The sequence below is a fragment of the Urocitellus parryii genome, chromosome 3 (assembly GCF_045843805.1).
Source record: "Urocitellus parryii isolate mUroPar1 chromosome 3, mUroPar1.hap1, whole genome shotgun sequence".
Lineage (NCBI taxonomy): Eukaryota > Metazoa > Chordata > Mammalia > Rodentia > Sciuridae > Urocitellus > Urocitellus parryii.
The window spans coordinates 10,830,565-10,856,679 of NC_135533.1; the positions used below are offsets into that span (position 1 = coordinate 10,830,565).

At 40.0% G+C, this 26,115-nt stretch overlaps 3 protein-coding genes across 3 annotated transcripts; all 3 read right to left on the reverse strand.

Moving 5' to 3' along the window:
- Nucleotides 1–838: 838 nt before the first annotated feature.
- Nucleotides 839–1,771, reverse strand: LOC113197167 (olfactory receptor 2A14-like). Its single transcript, XM_026409389.2, has one exon. The coding sequence runs from the start codon at nt 1,769–1,771 to the stop codon at nt 839–841; it is 933 nt and encodes a 310-aa protein (XP_026265174.2).
- A 10,909-nt stretch (nt 1,772–12,680) lies between these two features.
- Nucleotides 12,681–13,613, reverse strand: LOC144253957 (olfactory receptor 2A14-like). The gene has a single exon (XM_077796674.1). The coding sequence runs from the start codon at nt 13,611–13,613 to the stop codon at nt 12,681–12,683; it is 933 nt and encodes a 310-aa protein (XP_077652800.1).
- Nucleotides 13,614–24,729: 11,116 nt separating this feature from the next.
- LOC144253958 (olfactory receptor 2A14-like) lies at nt 24,730–25,662 on the reverse strand. The gene has a single exon (XM_077796675.1). The coding sequence runs from the start codon at nt 25,660–25,662 to the stop codon at nt 24,730–24,732; it is 933 nt and encodes a 310-aa protein (XP_077652801.1).
- Nucleotides 25,663–26,115: the final 453 nt, after the last annotated feature.

A 26,115-nucleotide genomic window follows, 5' to 3' on the forward strand; every position in this document is an offset into this window, starting at 1 on the left:
TGATGAATTACCCATTAAAAATTTTAGACAATTTAATGGGTATGAAATAGAATATCATAGTAGCTTTAAGTACAATTTCTTCCTGACTAATGGCAGCAAGCAGAACTTTATATTTATTAGCTGTTCATATCTTTTTTTTTAAAGAGAGAGTGAGAGAGGGGAGAGAGAGAGAGAGATAGAATTTTTAATATTTATTTTTTAGTTCTCGGCGGACACAACATCTTTGTTGGTATGTGGTGCTGAGGATCGAACCCGGGCCGCACGCATGCCAGGCGAGCGTGCTACCCCTTGAGCCACATCCCCAGCCCAAGTTGTTCATATCTTTGTAGAATGTCTGTTCATGTGACTTGCTAATTTTATTACATTTTCTTATCTTTTTTACATTGATTTGAAGAAGTTTATCCCATGTACTACCTACAGTTCCATTTAGTCATATATGTATTTATGTATATATAGTTTTCTATATAAATATGTATTTCATATAAAATATATATTTATATATATAGTTTAAATACTCTCACTTGATCTGTGACTCTACTTCATGATTCTTAATGATGACTTTGATGAGCAGTGATTAATTTTGAAGAAGTCCCATATTTATCACACTTAAAGATTTTATGTTCAGTGTTTTTTGAGTTTCTTTAAATATTCCACATCTACCCAAGATCATGAAAACACTCAACTATTTTTTTTACTCCAAATATTGTCTTAGGATTATATGTGTAGGTCCACATAATCCATTTTTAAATAGCATGTATTCTCGGAAAGGGCAAAAAATGCCAACTCCCATATTTCAGAGGAAACAAATTCTCCTCTACACGTGGCCCTTTCATGTCTCTCAGATCAGCCTCTCCTTCCTCAGCGCCCTCCGCAAGGCACCCTTGACCTCTGCGTTCCTCAGGCTGTAGATCAGGGGGTTCAGCATGGGGTTGAAAAGGCTGTAGAACAGGGAGAGGATCTTCTGCTGCTCCTCAGGGTGGCGGGACTGGGGGGCCATGTACATGACGATGGCGCTGCCAAAGAAGAGCCCCACCACACAGAGGTGGGAGGAGCAGGTGGAGAAGGCCTTTCTGCGGCCCTCCCCTGACTGGATCCTCAGGATGGCCAGCAGGATGCGCGTGTAGGACACCAGCACCCAGCACAGGGGCCCCACCAAGATGAACACGCAGGCTGCAAAGATGCACAGTTGGTTGAGCCTGGTGTCGGCACAGGCCAGCTTGAGGACAGACAGGATCTCACAGAAGAAATGGTTGACCTCGTGAGGCCCACAGAAGGGCAGCCTCAGGATGAGGACTAGATGGACCAGGGCCAACAGGAAGCTAAACACCCAGGAAGCAGTAGCCAGAATGGTGCATACTCTCCAGCTCATGATGACAGCATAATGTAGGGGGTGACAGATGGCCACGTATCGATCATAGGACATCACCACCAAAATCAGGCATTCTATGTGAGCAAAAGCCAAGTACAAGAAAGTCTGCATGAGACATGGAACAAAGGAGATGGTTCTTCTTTGGTTCACGAGGTTTGCCAGCATATTAGGGACATTGTTAGAAGCGTAGGACATGTCAACTATGGCCAGATGAGAGAGGAAGAAGTACATGGGTGTGTGCAGCCTGGGGTCCAGACAGATAATCCCAAGGATGATCCCATTCCCCAGCAGGGTGAAGGTGTAGAAGACAGAGAAAAGTCCACAGAGGAAACACTGCAGTGCCGGATCCACCTGGAATCCCAGCAGAGTGACTTGTGTGATCCATGTCTGGTTCCCTCCCATGCTCTTCCAGCAGACAGGAGACCTGGACCAGGGCAGTTGGTCAGAGCTGTGGAGCAAAGATGCAAGGTAGTTAGTGGATGTCACAGAGGGAGCGTTTGGAAATGGATCACTTAGGATGAATTTGCTCTCATTTATTTTCAGATATGTTCCAGAAAATTACTTGGTTTGATCATAAAAATGAGAGAGGAATAAAAAGAAAACAAAATAATATTAACTTTTCTTCTTCTCTAATTTTTTTTTTTTTCTGTGCTGGGGTTTGAGCGCAGGGCCTCATGCATGCTAGGCAAGTGCTCTCCTGCTAAGTGATATCACTGGCCCTAAAACTTTATATAGATAAAAAAAACATGGTAAAAATAGTATAGGATCTACTGTCATATACTCTATATAGGTGGATACATATACTCACATGCACACTTATGTTGTTTTAGAGAATTCACATATTCTGGTTTCCTTTTCAGAGTGGGAGTCATAATGTCATTTGAAGTGAGGTGATTCTGAAAAAATGCTGCCCTAGGAGTACTTTCATTCCTGGGTCAAGATGTGAGGTGATGGGACACATGTGTCCTCTGCTGTTCATACACCTGCCCACTGCCCCACTTACCTTCTCAACATGCTTTCTACCCACTCACTTCAGATTTGAAGTCCCTTCTAAATAACTTCTCGGTTTTGTAGTTTCTTGACAACTTCCTGAGTCCTCCTTTTCAGCATCTCTCTGGAAGCTCCTGTTGGTACTTTTTTGTTGTAGTTGTTCGTCTCCAGTATCTGTGGTTTTATTTTGAAAGTTTTAAATTTCTTCATCATCAGCACCTGATACTGAAATTTAGGCATAAGTGAAAGAATTCTCTGGCCATGTGTAAAGGATTCATTATATATCTTAGATGCCACATGATGATGGTTTGGTCAACTTTGGACTTACTGTGGTTCCATAGGATCATATCACCTAGTGAAGGGAATACTCTCTTGAGTTTGTGAAGTGTAGACTTTCCAATGGTCCCACAACAATGAGGACATCCAAGGATTTATTGCTGAGACTGTGTCCTTGTCACTATGTGACTCATGACTACAGTCAACAAGATGACCGCTCCAAGTCTTCCTGAAGGAGAGCCCTGACACATGGAAGCCAAGTTTCATTTCCAGTGGTCACACTGTGCCATGATAGCCACACCAGCACCGCATCCTGTTTGTTTTCTCCTTTCCCAGTATAACGTAGTGTAGTGCCAAATCTCAGAGCTTCTCTCATTCACTAGTGTGGGAGAATTTTTGTCCTCAATATCTTCCCGGCTAGGGCAACTCCGGTTTCCGTCGATTCCTCCTGCAATTTCTTCTCTTTGCCTGTTCCCATGCTACTAGACTATTGCTGTTCAGACAGAGCCAGAGCCAGCTGGACTCTGTGGTCACTTCTTTCCAGAAATCTCTTCTTTGGAGACCCCTGGGTTTGTCCAGTCTTTGCTGACCGTTTACATTTTATTCACCTTCTTTTCTATAGACAACCTGAGATCTCTCTTTATCTTAAAATGGTACTATATTATATAGAGCATTTTAAGCTACATTTTCACTTAATAAAAAGAAACTTTTCTTGCATTAAAATTATATTTCATACTATTTAGAAGAAGTAAGATAAGATAAAACAGTAAGATATCATGATTTATTTATTTCTCCCTTTTGGAATATTTTGTTCTTATTTCTCTTATTTTTATTAGCACTGAAATAAGTATTATGTTTGACCTGTATACTAATTTATTTCCTTAGACTATATACAAAATATTAAATTGCAGATGGTAATGATGTAGATATTTTGAAAGCATTTTCACCTGTTGACACCTTCCCTCTAGAAAAGTGGGCCAAGTTTAGTTCCACTGACAGTGTGAGTATCCTTCAAGCCTCTTGCTCACATGATCACCCATACAAAGTTTTCCCAGTTATAATCTGAGCTTCTCTAATGCATGAACAGTCACAGTTTATATTTCACCATGTCCTTAACACATGCCCTGGAGCGCAGGACCAGCCCACTCTGTTCTGTGAGTGGAGAAACAGCTGTGGGTAGGGGGCCTCATTCTGAACAGCAGAGGGTATGGAGAAGTGTGTGTGGGGAGCCACTTCCCGTTGTTCTGCATTTCCATTTAGGGGAAAAAGCATCTATAGTCATGGATGGAATCACCCTGGAATATACCATCCCCTCACTTATATGATTTGCAAAACAGGAAGAGAAACCCAGGACGCCCTGTGTGCTCCTTTTGGCCACACATTTCCACCCATTTGCATAAAGCTTAAGAGAGTTTGCACTGTCTCATTTGGGGCTAAGGGTGGCCTGGTGGTTGTAATATTTGTTACAGATATAAACCATGTTTTCCAATAAGCCTTAATAGCAAAACTTGTCTTTTTTATTTCTACCTGTTTCCTGTGGCTATTTTTTAACTTAATGTTTCTGGAGTTGGAGCAGAGAGAGGGCACAGTTCATTACTGCTCCTAAAGCAGGATAAAATGGAACCAAATTATATAGAGTAAACAAGGCAATGGAGCATGAGCAACACTATGAAGGAAAAGGTGCTTGGTGTAGGGGAACCTGTTTCTCTCTCTCTCTTTCTCTCTCTCTCTTCCTCTCTCTTCCTTCCTTCCTTCCTTGATTCCTATCTCTCTGTCTCTTCCTTCCTTTCTCTTCCTTTCTTCCTTCCTTCCTTCCTTTCTTCCTCTCTCTCTCTCTCTCTTTCCCTCTCTTTTTCAGGATCTCACTGTGCCTTCTACACATAGGCTGAAGTGATTCTCCTCCCTCAGTCCCCTGTGTAGCTAGGGCTGCAGGGGTGAGCCACATGCCTGGCTGAAGGAAGGTCCTCTAGATGAGATGGTAAGAAAAAGTCTGTCTCAAGAGGAGAAACATGAGTGGAACCTAAATGCTGAAGGGAGTCAATCTGACCCAAGCTGCAGGAGGACTGCTCCATGCACAAGAGACAGCAGGAACAATGAAGGCCAATGCCCAGGAAGGAAGCCCTCATCAGTTCTGGGAAGAGAAAGAAACCCCATGTGCCTGACCATGTAGTAGACACGGGGTTAGACATGTTTGCTATAAACTTGACATAAAAGTTTTTCGATGGATTAAATATATTGAGCTACTTTTAAAGCACAGAATATCATGCAAACATTAAAAAGATATTAGAGATTTTTTATGTAGTAAAGTATAAAATTATCCACATTGAGTCCATTTATGTGCTTATATGATGTGCTTTATATTTTAAAATATAAACATACTTATACACATGTATCTTTTGATTGTTTAAATGCATGTGCAACTCTGTAAGGAAATCATGAACCTGATTACACTGAATAGCTCTGCAGGATTAAATCATGCAGGGAATTAGCTTTTGCATAGACCAGTTGCTCCTTGGTTCATTTTCTAATAAACTCTGTGAAATTCTGGATTTAAAAAAAAAACAGGGCAATTCCATTTTGGAAAAACTCACAACATAATATGTAACTAAAATTGCCTATCATTCATACTCATTTTGAGAGCAGTACTATTCACCAAGTTTGAATAGGAATCACTCCTTCTTAGAGTGGAAGACATCTGTGCGTTATGAAAATGAGCTAACTCTTAACATGTTAGAGGAAATTGAAAACATTTTTCCTTATAAAAGATCAAGATTTTCCATTGCCTAAAAGTAGAAGTGGATCTGAAATCAGGTTGAAAATTGTTGGGAGATCCATCAAATTCTGAAGAGAGCACTAGCAATGGCAAGTTCTTTATTTGTACAGGTTGAGAAAAGTGTACCTTGTCATACAGAGAAGTGAATTTTGATGCCTTTTAATGTCCTTACGTGTAATGTAGATTCTGGAGATTTCAAGTTTGAAATCAAAAGAATAAAAGCAGAAATAAAAGAGTGTCTGAAATACAGAATCAGAGTGAAGGGGAATAGAGCCAACATCTAATCAGGGAAGCTGTTTCCACGGGAAAATCCTATAGCACAGCCTGCCTGCAAGGGGGTTCCCCAAGTACAACTCTACTCAGAAGTTCTACTCTTTTCCTAAAACTGCCCAAGTGACCCGGGACACAGTCTGCTTCTGTGAATTCCCTCTAATCATGTTTCTGTGGTTAACCAATGTGCCTATAAGTAGATATATTTAATCACAGTGCCATTATATTTCACATTACAAGGACATTTATTCTCTTGAATGTGAACTTACATGTCAACTCCTACATGAATTTGATGTTTCTTTCAACTAACTTCCAAAGTCTTGGGTGGATGTTTCACTGAAGCTCCAAGATATAGCAACAAGATATAACCCATAAACTGTCTTACCAAATCACTCAAATATAATTGATTTTATTTGAGCTGATACATATATTTTTGACTCTATGCTAATTGATTTATTTATAGATTTTTTGCTATCAGACTACAGCTAGAAGATACATATTAATCATCCAATTAGCAGATATTTGGAAAGGGAATCTGTCCACTTTTTTGCACAATATAGATTAGTGACAGAACAAAATTTGGGCACTTGGTGGGACCAACACGATAACGTTGTGTTGATTTCCCATTGAATTGAGCCAAATGAAGAATCAAACACTTATTCCTCAGATCTCCATGGACATGAACCTTTGAATACTTACAGGTTCAAATGGCTCTCATCAGTGATGTGAAATTTGGACTCTTACCACAACCAGGCCAGGGACTTAGGAGATCAGGAACTTAGGAGTCGAAAAGGTAAGTCTCTAGCTTTCAAACCAGTAAGTAAATAAATCTGCACTTACAGTTTTACACATGATTTTTTTTTGGTAAGAAATTTCAGAAAATAACTTCTGGCATGAACTGTTACTAAAGGGCAAGAATAAATAATTGAGGCAAATAAAATTATTGGTGAAACAACTAATTCCATCATGTTAACTAATGTGAGCCAAATGCAATACTGATGTCTATTGTACCTTTAACCAATTTGTAGCAAAGATCATAGAGATGAGTCTACAGTGATGGTTCCACACAGGAATTACTGATTATTATTATTATTATTTTTCTACCTTTCATGATGTCCAGAAAGGTAGAAAAATATTAGATAAGGTGGAAATATTCATTTTCCTTTTTTTTCATCAGCATAGATCCACATTTTGGATTTCAAAGCTCAAAAAGTCAGATTTTATATTTTTTTTAAAAATCTGGTTCAGATACCAGAAAGGGACAGATAGCTAGAATGATTTATTTTGAGTTTCCACTCCAGCTACAAATGGAAGAACAAACTTTAGTGAACCCAAGAGGAAAAGCTCCATGGGTACATTTCTCAGTTCTTCCCAGTGGGATAAAGTTGGCAGTGACTGGGAATTAAAAATAAAACAAAGCAGAACTTGATCCTGAGCCAGAACTAAAGCAGCATGGTGAGCACTGTGGTCAGAACCTCATTCCAACCCTGATCTCAGGAGCGAACATTACTAACTACTGCAAACCTGAATTTTCATCTGTGAATGGTGACAGCAGCTGTGAAGAAAAAATGCCATTACACCAGACCTAAATGAGGCTAATAAATGTCAACTGTTCATGGGATTAAAGAGAGCACAGAACTGAAGGAAGCATCTAAATTTGTGCAGTTAGAAATTCAACACCATCATCAAGGTGTAGCAAAGACTTCCACAAAGATCTTGCTTTTCATTTAGATGATTTTAATTAAAAAACCTCATTTTGCTTTTATTTCTATTGAAATCTTTATATTTTGATTCTCCAAATTAAAATTAAAAAGGAATTTAAACAACTAGAAGAATATTTAAGTGATCTCACTAAAGTATTAAGAAAACAAAGTTAGATTTAAAACTGAAAGGGCAATTCTGCCATGCCAACTGTCTCATGAAAGGGTGAGGGGAAGAGAGGGAGAGAGAATGAGAAGATCTCAAGGAAAGAAGAGGGGAAATTTTTAGGATATTTAACAAAAGAAAAGTTTCCATTGATCCTGTCACAGAATGGGAGCCCTGGGTCATCGACCATGGGACTGAGGATCTTTACACTTATTCAGAAGGAATTTACTATCTCTAATAAATTACTTTGACATGAAAAGCTACAAATAAATGGAAGAAAAATCAGCAGAATAAAGGAAAGAGACAAACAGGGGAAGGGTGGGTGGACAGGAGAGAAAAGAGAAGTACTGGGGAATAAATTGGAGCAAATTATTGCCCATGCTTTTACAATTATGTCAAAGTGAACCCCAACATTACATGTAAAAATAATGCACTAATTAAGAAAATACCTATCAATGCCTTACTATTATCCTGTTTGCAAAGTAGGACAGACAATAAAAATGACCTGATAGGATGGCTGTGAGGAACAAAGGCACTAACAGTTGCTAATTGATTAAATATGATTATTGGGTTTGGAGACCCTGATCAGAGACTATGATCCACTAATCATAAGGAGCATGCTGTGTGTTCAGCAGCTCACCTGCTAAGATGAGGAACAAAGGAGAGGCCACCCCATGGGCTCTGGGCTTCCCTGTGGGAAGTGCCTCTTTTTGGAGGAGACTAAGCTTTTGAGCCTGTGCAGGGGGAAGCAAAACCTCTCTCAGGACAAGCAAATCCTGAACTCCTGTGACTTCAGGTTCTTATGTGTAAGGAGAGGCCCTGGGCCTCTGAGGCTCTTTGTAGCCCCTTAGCCAGATCACCTCCTATGTGAAGGGTTATCTGAGCCTCTTCTCTAGCACAGTCAAGACAAAGCCAAGACCTGCCCTGGGTGGAGGGCCAAGAGGATCAGTGGAACCATGGCTGCAGCATGGGGTGGGCAGTGGTTCCTGGAGATCTGCTCAGGACCCTCATTGTGCACATGGGCTTAGGGCCTGAAGGATACTAGGCAGCAAGGACATTTTGTCACTACTATGCCAATTATTTCTTTTGCCTCTTCTGTCCCGTTTCCCAGCTGCAAATCTGTTCTTGTGGCAAATGGCGCACCATTACTTACATTGGCATAACTTGCTATCGTGTCTTCAAACATAGCCTTGCACTTAGAAGAAACTTCAAAGACAGGAAGGGAAAGTGTATTACAGACAGGGGTGCACTCTCTCCTCCACAGGAACCTCACTGGGAAGTAAAGGGAACATCCAGAGCTCTCCTGACCTTTGTGGTAGACTTGCTTGTGCATGTTCTGGCTTTCTCTAGCATCCTTTCATTCCACTTTATTCCCTGCAGATGAAGATTCTCTAGAGATTATTCAAGAGACCGAGTCTTGAGCTCCTAGGCCCAGTCACATTCTCTCTAGAGAGAACTAAAGACGTTGCTACTTTCCTATCAGCAATGAGTCAGTGAGTGCAGTTCCCCCACCTCTTCATTTTGCCTTGCAGTATTCCTTGGGGACATGTTATATGTGTTGCTGGGAATGGACAGGGAGAGTGCACCGACTAGAGAGCCAAGATCCTGGCGCAGAAAGTAAAGCTTTGAATTATGCCATCAATTAATTCCTCTCAATAATGCATTTTATCAACTGCAAACTTATTTCCCACTCCAGTGCCTCCTGTTTGACTGCAGAGCCACTGTAGTTTCTTGATGTCTCAGAGCTCCAGGCCCCATGGACCCTGTGAAGGCAGAGCTCAGAGAAATAGGCTTCTCCCTGTGGAGAGAATGTTACTACAAACCACTGCTCAGTATTTCTCAAATTGCAAATACTCAGCGCCTGACAATTTAGTCTGCCCCTGAATTTTCCCCAGTGTCTTTTCCATCTCAAACAGATCCAGGTGTTTTTGTTGTTGTTGTTGTTGTTTGTGTGTGTGTGTGTGTGTGTGTGTGTGTGTGTGTGGCATTTTCATTTCCTCTTCCTGAGTGAGGACCCGCCTATAAAATGAAACATTTTTCTCTATCATTTGAACAAAGTGATAATGTTTGATGATAGTAAAATCCTTCCAGATTTTACTCCTGAAGAGTCTCTTCTTAATCTGGTCCTTAAACTTTGGTTGAAGGAGCACTTAAAAATAAAAGTTATATATTTTATTGTAAAGCACTGAAAAAATATTTAAGAGGAAGAAATAAGGTTATTTCTGATTTTAAATAATCTGTAAGGCCCATAGAGCCTCTCCACTTTCCTCCTCATTCTCCAACACACACCCTGCTTGGATTCAAGGACAATCTCATAACTCCCCATTCTTGTCCACTGTGTCAAGTTAATTCTAACTTTGCTTTAAACACTTGCGGTCATCCCTGTCTCTCATAGCTCTCTTGAAGCCCTCTTCAGCTCTTCCAACCCAGGTGGGTGTCTCCAGCATGATAACAATCTTGATGGCAAGATTCACTGTCAGATGTTAATGCAAGACTTCCTGGGGAAGGTCTTAAGACATTTCTGAGTGTCCTTACTGCCACTGATGTGCTGTGGATGAAGGGGCTTCAAGGCTCTGGTGCTTCTCTTTCTTATGTCATCAGCCTTCTCCAGCAAGTGCTGCCCCAGGAGGGAGCTTATTCGTGGGACACAGCACAACATTGAACTTGGCTCCAGAGCGAAAGACAGTGCTGACCACTGGTGTCTTCCTTAATGCTTTTCAATTATTTTCCAAGGAGGAACAGACAGAGAACATTGTATTTACTTTTTAAAAAAATGTATTTGTGGTTTGAATTTATTCTTTTAGGGTATTTTACTGAGGTGTGATTGGCATGTAAAGAGCTTTGCATAATGAACATATATAATTGTATGGATTTGGGATGAGGGCACGCTGGTGACACCATCATGACCTCCAAGGCCACAGTCACAGTCAGGATCTCCCCAAGTTCCCTCTGCACTCATTGCTTATAATTATTATTATTTCCCATCATTAGAACAGTTAACATATGATCAACTGTCTCATATTTTAAAGTGCACAGTCCAGTAACTGCAAGCACTCTGCTGTATAACTGATCTCTAGTACATATACAATTTGTATCAATGAAACTTTGCAACCTCTAACCTCCCCTATTTGCTCTCTGCTGGTACTTGACAATTACCCGTTCTTCTCTCTCTGTTTCTCAGAGGTTGACTGTTGTAGATTCCACATACAGTGAGTTCATATGGTATTCTGTTGCTTATTTCACTTCCAAAATTCCTCAAGGCTCATCTGTGTTTCCACCAATGTCATAATTTATCTATTTTTGATGGCTGAATAATGATATTCCTCTCTTTATGTTTGTGAGTGTGTGTGTGTATTCTTTTTACATTCATCTATCAATGGACACTTTCTTTGTTTAATATCTTGGTTTTGTGAATACTGCTGGAATGGACTAAGGATTGTATACGTCTATTGGGAATAGTCATTTTCCTTCCTTTGGATGTATACCAGAGGCAAGATTGATGGAGCCTATAGTCATTCTGTTTTTAATTTATAGAGGAACCTCCATACTATTTTTGTGATGCTGAATTCATTTATATTCCAAGATTAGTATAAATGGATTCTCTTTTTCCCATATCATCCCCAACATTAGTTTTATTTTGACCTTTTGATAATAATATTGACAAAGCATTAGGTAGTTATTGTCATCTGGGAAGCAGTGTGAAAGGAGAAACCAGAGAAGTGGACAATTCCCTAAAGGAAAGGTGACATGGGATCATTATAGAGAGACTCTAAGCTAGACACACTTTCTCACGAGGTGGTTTCTTCCAGTGCCTTAAAGAAACTGGGATTTTTGCCTGTTTGATTTTTAAATGATAGATGCCTGTACATATACACATAGATAAATTGTCTAATAGATTTGCCTAACCAAACACCCATGTCTCAGTATTTACTAGGAGGACCTCATATAAAAGAGTTATGACTACAAAATTTAATCACTGAAGCATTATATTGCATACAAATAAATGAGAAAATAAATATATTTAATAAATTATAATATTCAAAGAAATGGCATGCAGCTTCTCAAAGTGTATTGCAGAGAAATATTTTGGAATGGAAAATCATTTGTGATATATTCCAAAAGGAGAGAAACAGATGAAGAAATAGTTCAGTTTCATATAAATTTATGATTCAAAATGTATTAAAAATATACATAATAGTAAAAAGGTATAAATATCTACAAATTATGAGATAGTAAGAAAATTACATTTGCCATCATCCTTACCAATAATTGAATCAGGCAAGATAATCAATGGATGTTAGACTAGTACCTGAAAGTCTTAAGAGGAAAAAGATATCAACAGGCTTAGATGAACATGTGAACTGTATTTAAAAGGACAAAAAATACAGCACAAAGTAGCCTTGTTAATAATGTACAGAATCCAAATGGAGTCAGTAGTGTCAACACTAACAAAAAATAAATAAATAAAGCCCAAGATTATGAAGGGATCTCATGTAGAATTCCCTGATAACATTTGTCACCAGACTACCAGAACCATAGTCTCACACAAAGGCCATCACAACCTCGTATAGACATACTTCTGCAAGGACATAGCCCAGCAAATGTCTATTCTACCTCATTAATCATTAGATGGTGAACAGCACTTCATGGGTTTATTAAATGCTTGTATTATGATAAGTCTGTTTAAGTTCTTTCACCATTCTATAAAACTTGGCAATTTATATATAATATCATTGCTTAGAAAGAAATTTAAATGTATCATCTACATTTTGCTGGAAAGAAAATTTTACAAGGTCTGTAGCTACAGTTTCTGTTGGCTTTTTATGGTGCCCTGGACAAGCCATGATTAATGTTGAAGACCTAATATTAATCAACTTTTCAAACTTCATATCTGTTGTTTTCATTTCTTTTCTACAGATCAGTTTACACTGAAATTCATGAAGGCATCCATCTATTTGTTTTTCAAAGATCTTCTATACTACATCATCCTTATCAATCTTATACGTTTATAAATTTATACTTTTATAAGTCCACAACATTGCATTTAAGGTAGCATGTATTCAAAGGGCAAAGAAGTTGCCAACTCCCATTACTTCATAGGAAGCAAAGTCCCCTCCCCATCTGACATGGGGACTGTCAGATCAGCCTCTCCTTCCTCAGCGCCCTCCGCAAGGCACCCTTGACCTCTGCGTTCCTCAGGCTGTAGATCAGGGGGTTCAGCATGGGGTTGAAAAGGCTGTAGAACAGGGAGAGGATCTTCTGCTGCTCCTCAGGGTGGCGGGACTGGGGGGCCATGTACATGACGATGGCGCTGCCAAAGAAGAGCCCCACCACACAGAGGTGGGAGGAGCAGGTGGAGAAGGCCTTTCTGCGGCCCTCCCCTGACTGGATCCTCAGGATGGCCAGCAGGATGCGCGTGTAGGACACCAGCACCCAGCACAGGGGCCCCACCAAGATGAACACGCAGGCTGCAAAGATGCACAGTTGGTTGAGCCTGGTGTCGGCACAGGCCAGCTTGAGGACAGACAGGATCTCACAGAAGAAGTGGTTGATCTCATGAGGCCCACAGAAGGGCAGCCTCAGGATAAGGACTAGATGGACCAGGGACAGTAGAGAGCTAAACATCCAGGAAGCAGCAGTGAGGATGGTGCACACTCTCCAGCTCATGATGACAGCATAATGTAGGGGGTGACAGATGGCCACATACCGATCATAGGACATTGCTACCAAAATCAGGCATTCTGTAGCAGCAAAAGCCAAGTACAGGAATGTCTGCATGAGGCATGGAACAAAGGAGATGGTTCTTCTTTGGTTCACGAGGTTTGCCAGCATCTTGGGGACATTGTTGGAAGCATAGGACATGTCAAGTACAGCCAGATGAGAGAGGAAGAAGTACATGGGTGTGTGCAGCCTGGGGTCCAGACAGATAATCCCAAGGATGATCCCATTCCCCAGCAGGGTGAAGGTGTAGAAGACAGAGAAAAGTCCACAGAGGAAACACTGCAGTGCCGGATCCACCTGGAATCCCAGCAGAGTGACTTGTGTGATCCATGTCTGGTTCCCTCCCATGCTCTTCCAGCAGACAGGAGACCTGGACCAGGGCAGTTGGTCAGAGCTGTGGAGCAAAGATGCAAGGTAGTTAGTGGATGTCACAGAGGGAGCGTTTGGAAATGGATCACTTAGGATGAATTTGCTCTCATTTATTTTCAGATATGTTCCAGAAAATTACTTGGTTTGATCATAAAAATAAGAGAGAAAAAAAACATTGCATCAGTGGAATAATAAGAAAAAAGTAATATTTGCTTTCCTTTTCTTCTTCTCTAATTTTTCTTTTTCTATGCTGTGGAATGAGCGCAGAGCCTCATGCATGCTAGGCAAATACTCTATTGCTAAGCCACATCACTGGCCCAAAATCTTAGTATAGATGACAAAATACGGGTAAAATAGTATAAGATCTACTGTCATATATTCTATATAGGTGGATACATATACTCACATGCACACTTATGTTGTTTTAGAGAATTCACATATTCTGGTTTCCTTTTCAGAGTGGGAGTCATGATTATTAGTGTCATTTGAAATGAGGTGATTCTGAAAAAATGCTGCCCTAGGAGTACTTTCATTCCTGGGTCAAGATGTGAGGTGATGGGACACATGTGTCCTCTGCTGTTCATACACCTGCCCACTGCCCCACTTACCTTCTCAACATGCTTTCTACCCACTAACTTCAGATTTGAAGTCCCTTCTAAATAACTTCTCGGTTTTATAGTTTCTTGACAACTTCCTGAGTCCTCCTTTTCAGCATCTCTCTGGAAGCTCCTGTTGGTACTTTTTTTTGTTGTTGTTGTTCATATCCAGTGTCTGTGGTTTTATTTTGAAAGTTTTAACTTACTTCGTCATCAGCACTTGATCCTGAAATTTAGGCATAAGTGAAAGAATTCTCTGGCCATGTGTAAAGGATTTGTTTTATATCTTAAGTACCCTTAGATGCCACATGATGATGGTTTGGTCAATGTTGGACTCATTGTGGTTCCATAGGACCATATCACCTAGTGAAGGGTATAGTCTTCGGTTTGTGAAGTGTAGTCTTTCCAATAGTTCCACAACAATGAGATCATCCAAGAATTTATTGCTGAGACTGTGTCCTTGTCACTATGTGACTCATGACTACAAAACAAGATGACCACTCCAAGTCTTCCTGAAGGAGAGCCCTGACACATGGAAGCCAAGTTTCATTTCCAGTGGTCACACTGTGCCATGATAGCCACACCAGCACCGCATCCTGTTTGTTTTCTCTTTTCCCAGTTATTACTTAGTGTAGTGCCAAATCTCAGAGCTTATCTCATTTACTAGTGTACTGCCAAGATATTGTCCTCAATATCTTCCCAGCTGGGGCAACTCCAGTTGTCATCGATTCCTCCTGCAACTTCTTCTCTTTGCCTGTTACCATGCTACTAGACTATTGCTGTTCAGACAGAGCCCGAGCCAACTGGACTCTGTGGTCACTTCTTTCCAGAAAGCCCTTCTTAGGAGAGCCCTAGGTCTGTCCAGTCTTTGCTGACCCTTTACACTCTACTCTCTTCACAATCTTTTCTAGAAACAACCTGAGATCTCTATTTTAAAATCATGGTAATGTTTCAAATCCAAAGAATATTTTAAACATTCAATATTTTTTTTTTGTTTATAACCTCATTTGCAGGTAAATGGATTGCGTTAGAGAAGATAATGCTAAGTAAAGTTAGCGAATCCCAAAAAAACAAATGACAAATATTTTCTTTGATATAAGGAGGCTGATTCCTAGTGGGGTAGGGAGAGGGAGCATGGGATGAATAGACCAACTCTAGATATGGCAGAGGGGTGGGAAGGGAGGGGGAATGGGGTAATTAATGATAGTTGAATGTGATGATCATTATTAGCCAAAGAAAATGTATGAAGACATGACTTGATGTGAATATAGTATGTATGCAACCAGAGATGTGAAAAGTTGTGCTTCTATATGTGTAATAAGAATTGTAATGCATTCTGCTTTTATATATAAATAAAAAAGAAAGAAATTATGTTACTGAAAAAAAAGAACCTCAACTCTACTCTGTATAATAAAATGGTATTATAGAGAGTATTTTTAAGCTACATTTTTCACTTAATGAAATAAAATTTTTCTTGCATTAAAATTATGTCTCATACTATTTTTTTAAAAGTATGATATTCTATTATATAATGATTTATTTATTTCTCCCTTTTGGAATTTTTTGTTCCTATTTTTCTTATCACTGGAATAAGTATTATGTTTGACCTATATTCATATATTATTTCCTTAGACTATAAACAAAATATTAAATTGCAGATGGTGATGATGTAGATATTTTGAAGGTATTCACCTGTTGACACCTTCCCTCTAGAAAAGTGGGCCAAGTTTAGTTCCACTGACAGTGTGAGTATCCTTCAAGCCTCTTGCTCACATGATCATCCGTACAAAGTTTTCCCAGTTATAATCTGAGCTTCTCTAATGCATGAACAGTTTCACAGTTTATATTTCACCATGTCCTTAACACATGCCCTGGAGCGCAGGACCAGCCCACTCTGTTCTGTGAGTGGAGAAACAGCTGTGGGTAGGGGGCCTCATTCTGAATAGCAGAGGGCATGGAGAAGGGTCTGTGGGGAGCCACCTCTCATTGTTCTGCATTTCCATTTAGGGGAAAAAGCATCTATAGTCATGGATGGAATCACCCTGGAATATACCTACCCCTTTCCATCCCTCACTTATATGATTTGCAAAAAAGGAAGAGAACCCAGGATACCCTCTGTTCTCCTTTTGGCCCACACATTTCTACCTATTTGCATAAAGCTTAAGAGAGTTTGCACTGTCTCATTTGGGGCTAAGGGTGGCCTGGTGGTTGTAATATTTGTTACAGATATAAACCATGTTTTCCAATAAGCCTTAATAGCAAAACATGTATTTTTTATTTCTACCTGTTTCCTATGGCCAATTCTTAATTTAATGTTTCTGGAGTTGGAGCAGAGAGAGGGCACAGTTCATTACTGCTCCTAAAGCAGGATAAAATGGAACCAAATTATATAGAGTAAACAAGGCAATGGAGCATGAGCAACACTATGAAGGAAAAGGTGCTTGGTGTAGGGGAACCTGTTTCTCTCTCTCTCTTTCTCCCTCTCTTTCTCTCTTTTCTTCCTTCCTTCCTTCTTTCCTTCCTTCCTTTCTTTCTTTCTTTCTTTCTTTCTTTCTTTCTTTCTTTCTTTCTTTCTTTCTTTCTTTCTCTCTCTTTCCCTCTCTTTTTCAGGATCTCACTGTGTCTTCAACACATAGGCTGAAGTGATTCTCCTCCCTCAGTCCCCTGTGTAGCTAGGGCTGCAGGGGTGAGCCACATGCCTGGCTGAAGGAAGGTCCTCTAGATGAGATGGTAAGAAAAAGTCTGACTCAAGAGGAGACACATGAGTGGAACCTAAATGCTGAAGGGAGTCAATCTGATCCAAGCTGCAGGAGGACTGCTCCCTGCACAAGAGACAGCAGGAACAATGAAGGCCAATGCCCAGGAAGGAAGCCCTCATCAGTTCTGGGAAGAGAAAAAAAATCCCATGTGCCTGACCATGTAGTAGACAAGGGATTAGACATGCTCACTGTAAACTTGTGTGTAAATTTAAACATTAGAATGGACATAAAAGTTTTTTGATAGATTAAATATACTGAGCTACTTTTATAGCATAGAATATAATGCAGGCATTAAAACGACATTACAGATTTTTATGTGGTGAAATATAAATTATTCCCATGGAGTCAATGTATGTGCATATATGATGTGCTTTATATTTTAAAATATAAACATACTTATATATATATATATATATATATATATGTATACTTTGATCCTGTTTAAATGCATGTGCAACTCTGTAAGGAAATCCTGAATCTGGTTACAATGATTAGCTCTGCAGGATTAAATCATGCAGGGATTTAGCTTTTGCATAGATCATTTGATCTTTGGTTCATTTTCTAATAAACTCTGTGGAATTCTGGATTAAACAAAAAGGGCATTTCCATTTGGAAAGACTCACAACATAATATATAACTAAATTTGCCCATTATTCATACTCATTTTGAGAGAAGTACTACACACCAACTTTGAATAGCAATCTCCCCTCCTTAGAGTTTTAAGTGGAAGACATCTCCGTATTATGAAAACGAGCTAACCCTTAACAGGATAGAGTAAATTGAAAAAAATTTTCCTTATAAAAGACATAATTTTTTTTTTTAGTTTCCCTGATGACCAAGATTTTCCATTGACTAAAAGTAGAAATGGATCTGAAATCAGGTTGAAAATTGTTGGGAGATCCATCAAATTGTGAAGAGAGCACTAGCAATGGCAGGTTCTCAATTTGCACAGATTGAGAAAAGTGTACCTTGTCATACAGAGAAGTGAATTTTGATGCCTTTTAATTTCCTTACCTGTGATGTAGCTTCTGGAGATTTCAAGTTAGAAATCAAAAGAATTAAAGCAGAAATAAAAGAGTGTCTGAAATACAGAATCAGAGTGAAGGGGAATAGAGCCAACATCTAATCAGGGAAGCTGTTTCCACGGGAAAATCCTATAGCACAGCCTGCCTGCAAGGGGGTTCCCCAAGTGCAACTCTACTCAGAAGTTCTACTCTTTTCCTAAAACTGCCCAAGTGACCCGGGACACAGTCTGCTTCTGTGAATTCCCTACAATCATGTTTCTGTGGTTAACCAATGTGCCAATAAGTAGATATATTTAATCAAAGTACCATTATATTTCACATTACAAGGACATTTATTCTCTTGAATAAGACTTACATGTCTAGTCCTACATGAATTTGATGTTTCTTTTCAAAGGAAATGGTCATTTTCAACTGACTTCCAAAGCCTTGAGTGGATGATTCACTGAAGCTCCAAGATATGGCAACAAGATCTGACTTATCAACTATCTTACCAAATCACTCAAATATAATTGATTTTATTTGAGCTGATACATATATTTTTGACTCTATGCTAATTGATTTACTTATAGATTTTTGCTATCAGACAACAGAAGATGCATATTGTGCTTCCAATTAGTGGATATTTGGAAAGGGAATCTCTCCACTTTTTTGCACAATATAAATTAGTGACAGAACAAAATTTGGGCATTTGGTGGGACCAACACAATAATGTTGTGTTGATATCTCATTGAATTGAGCAAAATGAAGAATCAAACACTTAATTCCTCAGATCTCCATGGACATGAACCTTTAAATATTTATAAGTCCAAATGGCTCTCATGAGTGATGTGAACTTCTGGGCTCTTACCACAACCAGGCCAGGGACTTAGGGGATCAGGAACTCAGGAGTTGAAAACGTAAGTCTCTAGCTTCCAAACCAGTAAGTAAATAAACCTGCATGATTTCTTTGGTAAGAAATTTCAGAAAGGAACTTATAGAACAAAATATTACTAAAGGACAAGAATAAATAACTGAGGCAAATAAAATTCTTGGTGAAACAACTAATTCCATCATGTTAACCAATGTGAACCATACACTGATATCTTTTGTACCTTTAATCAATTTGTAGCAAATATCATAGAGATGAGTCTACAGTGGTAGTTCCACACAGGAATAACTAATCAGCTCGGTCATGAAGCCCAGAAAAGTAGAAAAATATTGGATAAGGTGGAAATACTCTTTTTTCCTTTTCTTCATCAGCATAGATCCATGTTTTGGATTTCACAGCAGGAAGTCAGATTTTATATTTCCTTAAAAAGTCTGGAGCAGATATCAAAAAGGGACATAGATTTATTTTGAGTTTCCACTCCAGCTACAAATGGAAGAACAAACTTCAGTGAACCCAAGAGGAAAAGCTCCATGGGTACATTTCTCAGTTCTTCCCATGAGATACAGTTGGCAGTGACTGGGAATTAAAAATAAAACAAAGCAGAACTTGATCCTGAGCCAGAACTAAAGCAGCATGGTGAGCACTGTGGTCAGAACCTCATTCCAACCCTGATCTCAGGAGTGAACATTACTAACTACTGCAAACCTGTATTTTCATCTGTGAATGGTGACAGCAGCTGTGAAGAAAAAATGCCATTACACCAGACCTTGATGAGGCTAATAAATGTCAACTGTTCATGGGATTAAAGAGAGCACAGAACTGAAGGAAGCATCTAAATTTGTGCAGTTAGAAATTCAACACCATCATCAAGGTGTAGCAAAGACTTCCACAAAGATCTTGCTTTTCATTTAGATGATTTTAATTAAAAAAACCTCATTTTGCTTTTATTTCTATTGAAATCTTTATATTTTGATTCTCCAAATTAAAATTAAAAAGGAATTTAAACAACTAGAAGAATATTTAAGTGATCTCACTAAAGTATTAAGAAAACAAAGTTAGATTTAAAACTGAAAGGGCAATTCTGCCATGCCAACTGTCTCATGAAAGGGTGAGGGGAAGAGAGGGAGAGAGAATGAGACGCTCTCAGAGAAAGAAGAGGGGAAATTTTTAGGATATTTAACAAAAGAAAAGTTTCCATTGATCCTGTCACAGAATGGGAACCCTGGGTCATGGACCATGGGACTGAGGATCTTTACACTTATTCAGAAGGAATTTACTATCTCTAATAAATTACTTTGACATGAAAAGCTACAAATAAATGGAAGAAAAATCAGTAGAATAAAGGAAAGAGACAAACAGGGAAGAGTGGGTGGACAGGAGAGAAAAGAGAAGTACTGGGGAATAAATTGGAACAAATTATTGCCCATGCTTACAATTATGTCAAAGTGAACCCCAACATTATATATAAAAATAATGCACTAATTAAAAAAATACCTATCAATGCCTGACTATCCTTTTTGCAAAGTAGGACAGACAATAAAAATGACCTGATAGGATGGCTGTGAGGAACAAAGGCACTAACAGTTGCTAATTGATTAAATATGATTATTGGGTTTGGAGACCCATGATCAGAGACTACCTTCTGGATCAACTAATCATAAGGAGTATGCTGTGTGTTCAGCAGCTCCCCTGCTAAGATGAGGAACAAAGGAGAGGCCACCCCATGGGCTCTGGGCTTCCCTGTGGGAAGTGCCTCTTTTTGGAGGAGACTAAGCTTTTGAGCCTGTGCAGGGGGAAGCAAATCCTGAACTCCTGTGACTTCAGGTTCTTATGTGTAAGGAGAGGCCCTGGGCCACAGGGCCTCTGAGGCTCTTTGTTGCCCCTTTACCAAATCACCTCCTATGTGGAGGGTTATATGAGTCTCTTCTCCAGCACAGTCAAGACAAAGCCAAGACCTGCCCTGGGTGGAGGGCCAAGAGGATCAGAGGAACCATGGCTACAGCATGGGGTGGGCAGTGGTTCCTGGAGATCTGCTCAGGACCCACGTTGTGCACATGGGCTTAGGGCCTGAAGGATACTAGGCAGCAAGGACATTTTGTCACTACTATGCCAATTATTTCTTTTGCCTCTTCTGTCCCGTTTCCCAGCTGCAAATCTGTTCTTGTGGCAAATGGCGCACCATTACTTACATTGGCATAACTTGCTATCGTGTCTTCAAACATAGCCTTGCACTTAGAAGAAACTTCAAAGACAGGAAGGGAAAGTGTATTACAGACAGGGGTGCACTCTCTCCTCCACAGGAACCTCACTGGGAAGTAAAGGGAACATCCAGAGCTCTCCTGACCTTTGTGGTAGACTTGCTTGTGCATGTTCTGGCTTTCTCTAGCATCCTTTCATTCCACTTTATTCCCTGCAGATGAAGATTCTCTAGAGATTATTCAAGAGACCGAGTCTTGAGCTCCTAGGCCCAGTCACATTCTCTCTAGAGAGAACTAAAGACGTTGCTACTTTCCTATCAGCAATGAGTCAGTGAGTGCAGTTCCCCCACCTCTTCATTTTGCCTTGCAGTATTCCTTGGGGACATGTTATATGTGTTGCTGGGATTGGACAGGGAGAGTGCACCGACTAGAGAGCCAAGATCCTGGCGCAGAAAGTAAAGCTTTGAATTATGCCATCAATTAATTCCTCTCAATAATGCATTTTATCAACTGCAAACTTGTTTCCCTCTCCAGTGCCTCCTGTTTGACTGCAGAGCCACTGTAGTTTCTTGATGTCTCAGAGCTCCAGGCCCCATGGACCCTGTGAAGGCAGAGCTCAGAGAAATAGGCTTCTCCCTGTGGAGAGAATGTTACTACAAACCACTGCTCAGTATTTCTCAAATTGCAAATACTCAGCGCCTGACAATTTAGTCTGCCCCTGAATTTTCCCCAGTGTCTTTTCCATCTCAAACAGATCCAGGTGTTTTTGTTGTTGTTGTTGTTGTTTGTGTGTGTGTGTGTGTGTGTGTGTGTGTGTGTGTGGCATTTTCATTTCCTCTTCCTGAGTGAGGACCCGCCTATAAAATGAAACATTTTTCTCTATCATTTGAACAAAGTGATAATGTTTGATGATAGTAAAATCCTTCCAGATTTTACTCCTGAAGAGCCTCTTCTTAATCTGGTCCTTAAACTTTGGTTGAAGGAGCACTTAAAAATAAAAGTTATATATTTTATTGTAAAGCACTGAAAAAATATTTAAGAGGAAGAAATAAGGTTATTTCTGATTTTAAATAATCTGTAAGGCCCATAGAGCCTCTCCACTTTCCTCCTCATTCTCCAACACACACCCTGCTTGGATTCAAGGACAATCTCATAACTCCCCATTCTTGTCCACTGTGTCAAGTTAATTCTAACTTTGCTTTAAACACTTGCGGTCATCCCTGTCTCTCATAGCTCTCTTGAAGCCCTCTTCAGCTCTTCCAACCCAGGTGGGTGTCTCCAGCATGATAACAATCTTGATGGCAAGATTCACTGTCAGATGTTAATGCAAGACTTCCTGGGGAAGGTCTTAAGACATTTCTGAGTGTCCTTACTGCCACTGATGTGCTGTGGATGAAGGGGCTTCAAGGCTCTGGTGCTTCTCTTTCTTAAGTCATCAGCCTTCTCCAGCAAGTGCTGCCCCAGGAGGGAGCTTATTCGTGGGACACAGCACAACTTTGAACTTGGCTCCAGAGCGAAAGACTTAGTGCTGACCACTGGTGTCTTCCTTATTGCTTTTCAGTTATTTTCCAACAGACAGAGAACATTGTATTTACTTTTTAAAAAAATGTATTTGTGGTTTGAATTTATTCTTTTAGGGTATTTTACTGAGGTGTGATTGGCATGTAAAGAGCTTTGCATAATGAACATATATAACTGTATGGATTTGGGATGAGGGCACGCTGGTGACACCATTGCGACCTCCAAGGCCACAGTCACAGTCATGATCTCCCCAAGTTCCCTCTGCACCCATTGCTTATAATTAATATTATTTCTCATCATTAGAACAGTTAACATATGATCCACTGTCTCATATTTCAAAATACACAGTCCAGTATTGGTAACTGCAAGCACTCTGCTGTATAACTGATCTCTAGTACATATATAATTTGCATCAATGAAACTTTGCAACCTGTAACCTCTCCTATTTGCTCTCTAGTGCTTGGCAATTACCCATTCTTCCCTCGCTGCTTCTCAGAGTTTGACTGTTGTAGTTTCCACATACAGTGAGATCATATGGTATCCTGTTGCTTATTTCACTTCCAATAACCACTCTGGTTATTTATTCTGTGGCCAATGACTATTACTTTGAAATATCTCATATAATCCCCATTTTTATCTTTAAAATTCCCCTTTGCCTCATACTCGATTAGTCTCACAGTTTATAATGAAACACATATTCTCTTTGCAATATATTTTATCCCCAAATAAACTTAATTAATCTTTAAATAATCTCTTTGGTTGTTATTCGGTTTTACACAGACAAAATGATTACCAGTGTAATGTAGGCTGAGATGAGCAATGTCTTTCTGAATATATAATTAAAATGAAAACTACTTCAACATAATGGTCTAAAGAGCTTCCAATAAAATAGTTAAAAATTTTTTAAAAACTAAGACTTTGATAAATCCACTTAAAAAAATCCCTAATATGTACAAGATAGCTCTGTGCTTATTTTTATAGGGTGGTTAATATCATTATATGAATGTGGCAGAGTAACCATGGATATTTGTAGACCTTCAAGTCATGGTATGTTTTAGAAGTTATTGGAAGTAAAAGCCTTGCTCTAGGGTGGCTTCAAAGTGACCACTGGGTCTTGTTTTTAACCACAATTAATTGCACAGTCCCTGTCCCCACGCCACCCACCAACTCCAATGAGAGCCTCTAACTTGAATCAGACGGAACTAGTCCATCTTCTAGGTCTAGAGGAAGGACTGACAAAGTATTAGGCCTCAGCCACATATGATCTGTTCCTTGTGTTTGCAAAAAAGATTCTGTTAAAACATAGCCACATTCATTTGCATATCTTTTCAGCTTAATTTTGCTCGAGTTGAGCTATGGCAGAGAAAATGGTCCTCAATGTCTTAAGCATTTTTCTGTGTCACTCTGCAGGAAGAAGTCACTAATGGTTGATGTAGAGGTTATAGAATGTGCTCTCATGAACCCACTGAGTGAAGACTTTGCTAGAATTAACTATCTTTCAATAGTTGGCATTAGATTTCCAATCATCCAATGATGATAATCCATTAAAATTTCAGCCATTCTACTGGATATTAAGTAGTAACTCATGGTGTTTAATTTACATTTTCTTATTAATCATTAGATGGTGAACAGCACTTCATGGGTTTATTAAATGCTTGTATTATAATAAGTCTGTTTAAGTTCTTTCACCATTCTATAAAACTTGGCAATTTATATATAATATCATTGCTTAGAAAGAAATTCAAATGTATCGTCTACATTTTGCTGGAAAGAAAATTTTACCAGGTCTGTAGCTACAGTTTCTGTTGGCTTTTTATGGTGCCCTGGACAAGCCATGATTAATGTTGAAGACCTAATATTAATCAACTTTTCAAACTTCATATCTGTTGTTTTCATTTCTTTTCTACAGATCAGTTTACACTGAAATTCATGAAGGCATCCATCTATTTGTTTTTCAAAGATCTTCTATACTACATCATCCTTATCAATCTTATACGTTTATAAATTTATACTTTTATAAGTCCACAACATTGCATTTAAGGTAGCATGTATTCAAAGGGCAAAGAAGTTGCCAACTCCCATTACTTCATAGGAAGCAAAGTCCCCTCCCCATCTGACATGGGGACTGTCAGATCAGCCTCTCCTTCCTCAGCGCCCTCCGCAAGGCACCCTTGACCTCTGCGTTCCTCAGGCTGTAGATCAGGGGGTTCAGCATGGGGTTGAAAAGGCTGTAGAACAGGGAGAGGATCTTCTGCTGCTCCTCAGGGTGGCGGGACTGGGGGGCCATGTACATGACGATGGCGCTGCCAAAGAAGAGCCCCACCACACAGAGGTGGGAGGAGCAGGTGGAGAAGGCCTTTCTGCGGCCCTCCCCTGACTGGATCCTCAGGATGGCCAGCAGGATGCGCGTGTAGGACACCAGCACCCAGCACAAGGGCCCCACCAGGACGAACACGCAGGCTGCAAAGATGCACAGTTGGTTGAGCCTGGTGTCGGCACAGGCCAGCTTGAGGACAGACAGGATCTCACAGAAGAAGTGGTTGATCTCATGAGGCCCACAGAAGGGCAGCCTCAGGATAAGGACTAGATGGACCAGGGCCAGGAGGGAGCCACATGCCCAGGAAGCAGCAGTGAGGATGGTGCATACTCTCCAGCTCATGATGACAGCATAATATAGAGGATGACAGATGGCCACATACCGATCATAGGACATCACTACCCAAATCAGGCACTCTGTAACAGCAAAAGCCAAGTACAAGAAAGTCTGCATGAGGCATGGAACAAAGGAGATGGTTCTTCTTTGGCTCACGAGGTTTGCCAGCATCTTGGGGACATTGTTGGAAGCATAGGACATGTCAAGTACAGCCAGATGAGAGAGGAAGAAGTACATGGGTGTGTGCAACCTGGGGTCCAGACAGATAATCCCAAGGATGATCCCATTCCCCAGCAGGGTGAAGGTGTAGAAGACAGAGAAAAGTCCACAGAGGAAACCCTCTAGTGCCGGATCCACCTGGAATCCCAGCAGAGTGACTTGTGTGATCCATGTCTGGTTCCCTCCCATGCTCTTCCAGAGAGGAGACCTGGACCAGGACAGGTTGGTCAGAGCTGTGGACCATAGATGCAAGGTAGTTAGTGGATGTCACAGAGGGAGCGTTTGGACATGGATCACTTAGGATGGCTTTCCTCACTTTAATTCTCAGATATATCTTGATTGTTAATGTCATTTGAAGAGAAACAATCCCCACTAAACTCTGCAGAAGGAATCATTTTTCCTTCCTGGGCTTGCTTTTAGTGACTAAGCCCTCTGATCACTATTCCCTTGCCTACACACCCACTCACCTTCTCACCTGCTTCCTACTCACTTCTTACAGATTTGAAAACCCCACTAACTAACTTCCCATTTCTGTAGCTTCTTTAAAACTTCTAGGACCCTCCTTTCCAATAGCCAACAGTACTCCCTGGGAGTACTGGGAGCATCTCTGGTCACTGTTTTATATCTCTAGTGGCCGTTGTG

Excerpts from the sequence above, each read along its gene's own strand:
- LOC113197167 (XM_026409389.2), bottom strand. The coding sequence starts at position 1,771 with ATGGGAGGGAACCAGACATGGATCACACAAGTCACTCTGCTGGGATTC.
- LOC144253957 (XM_077796674.1), bottom strand. The coding sequence starts at position 13,613 with ATGGGAGGGAACCAGACATGGATCACACAAGTCACTCTGCTGGGATTC.
- LOC144253958 (XM_077796675.1), bottom strand. The coding sequence starts at position 25,662 with ATGGGAGGGAACCAGACATGGATCACACAAGTCACTCTGCTGGGATTC.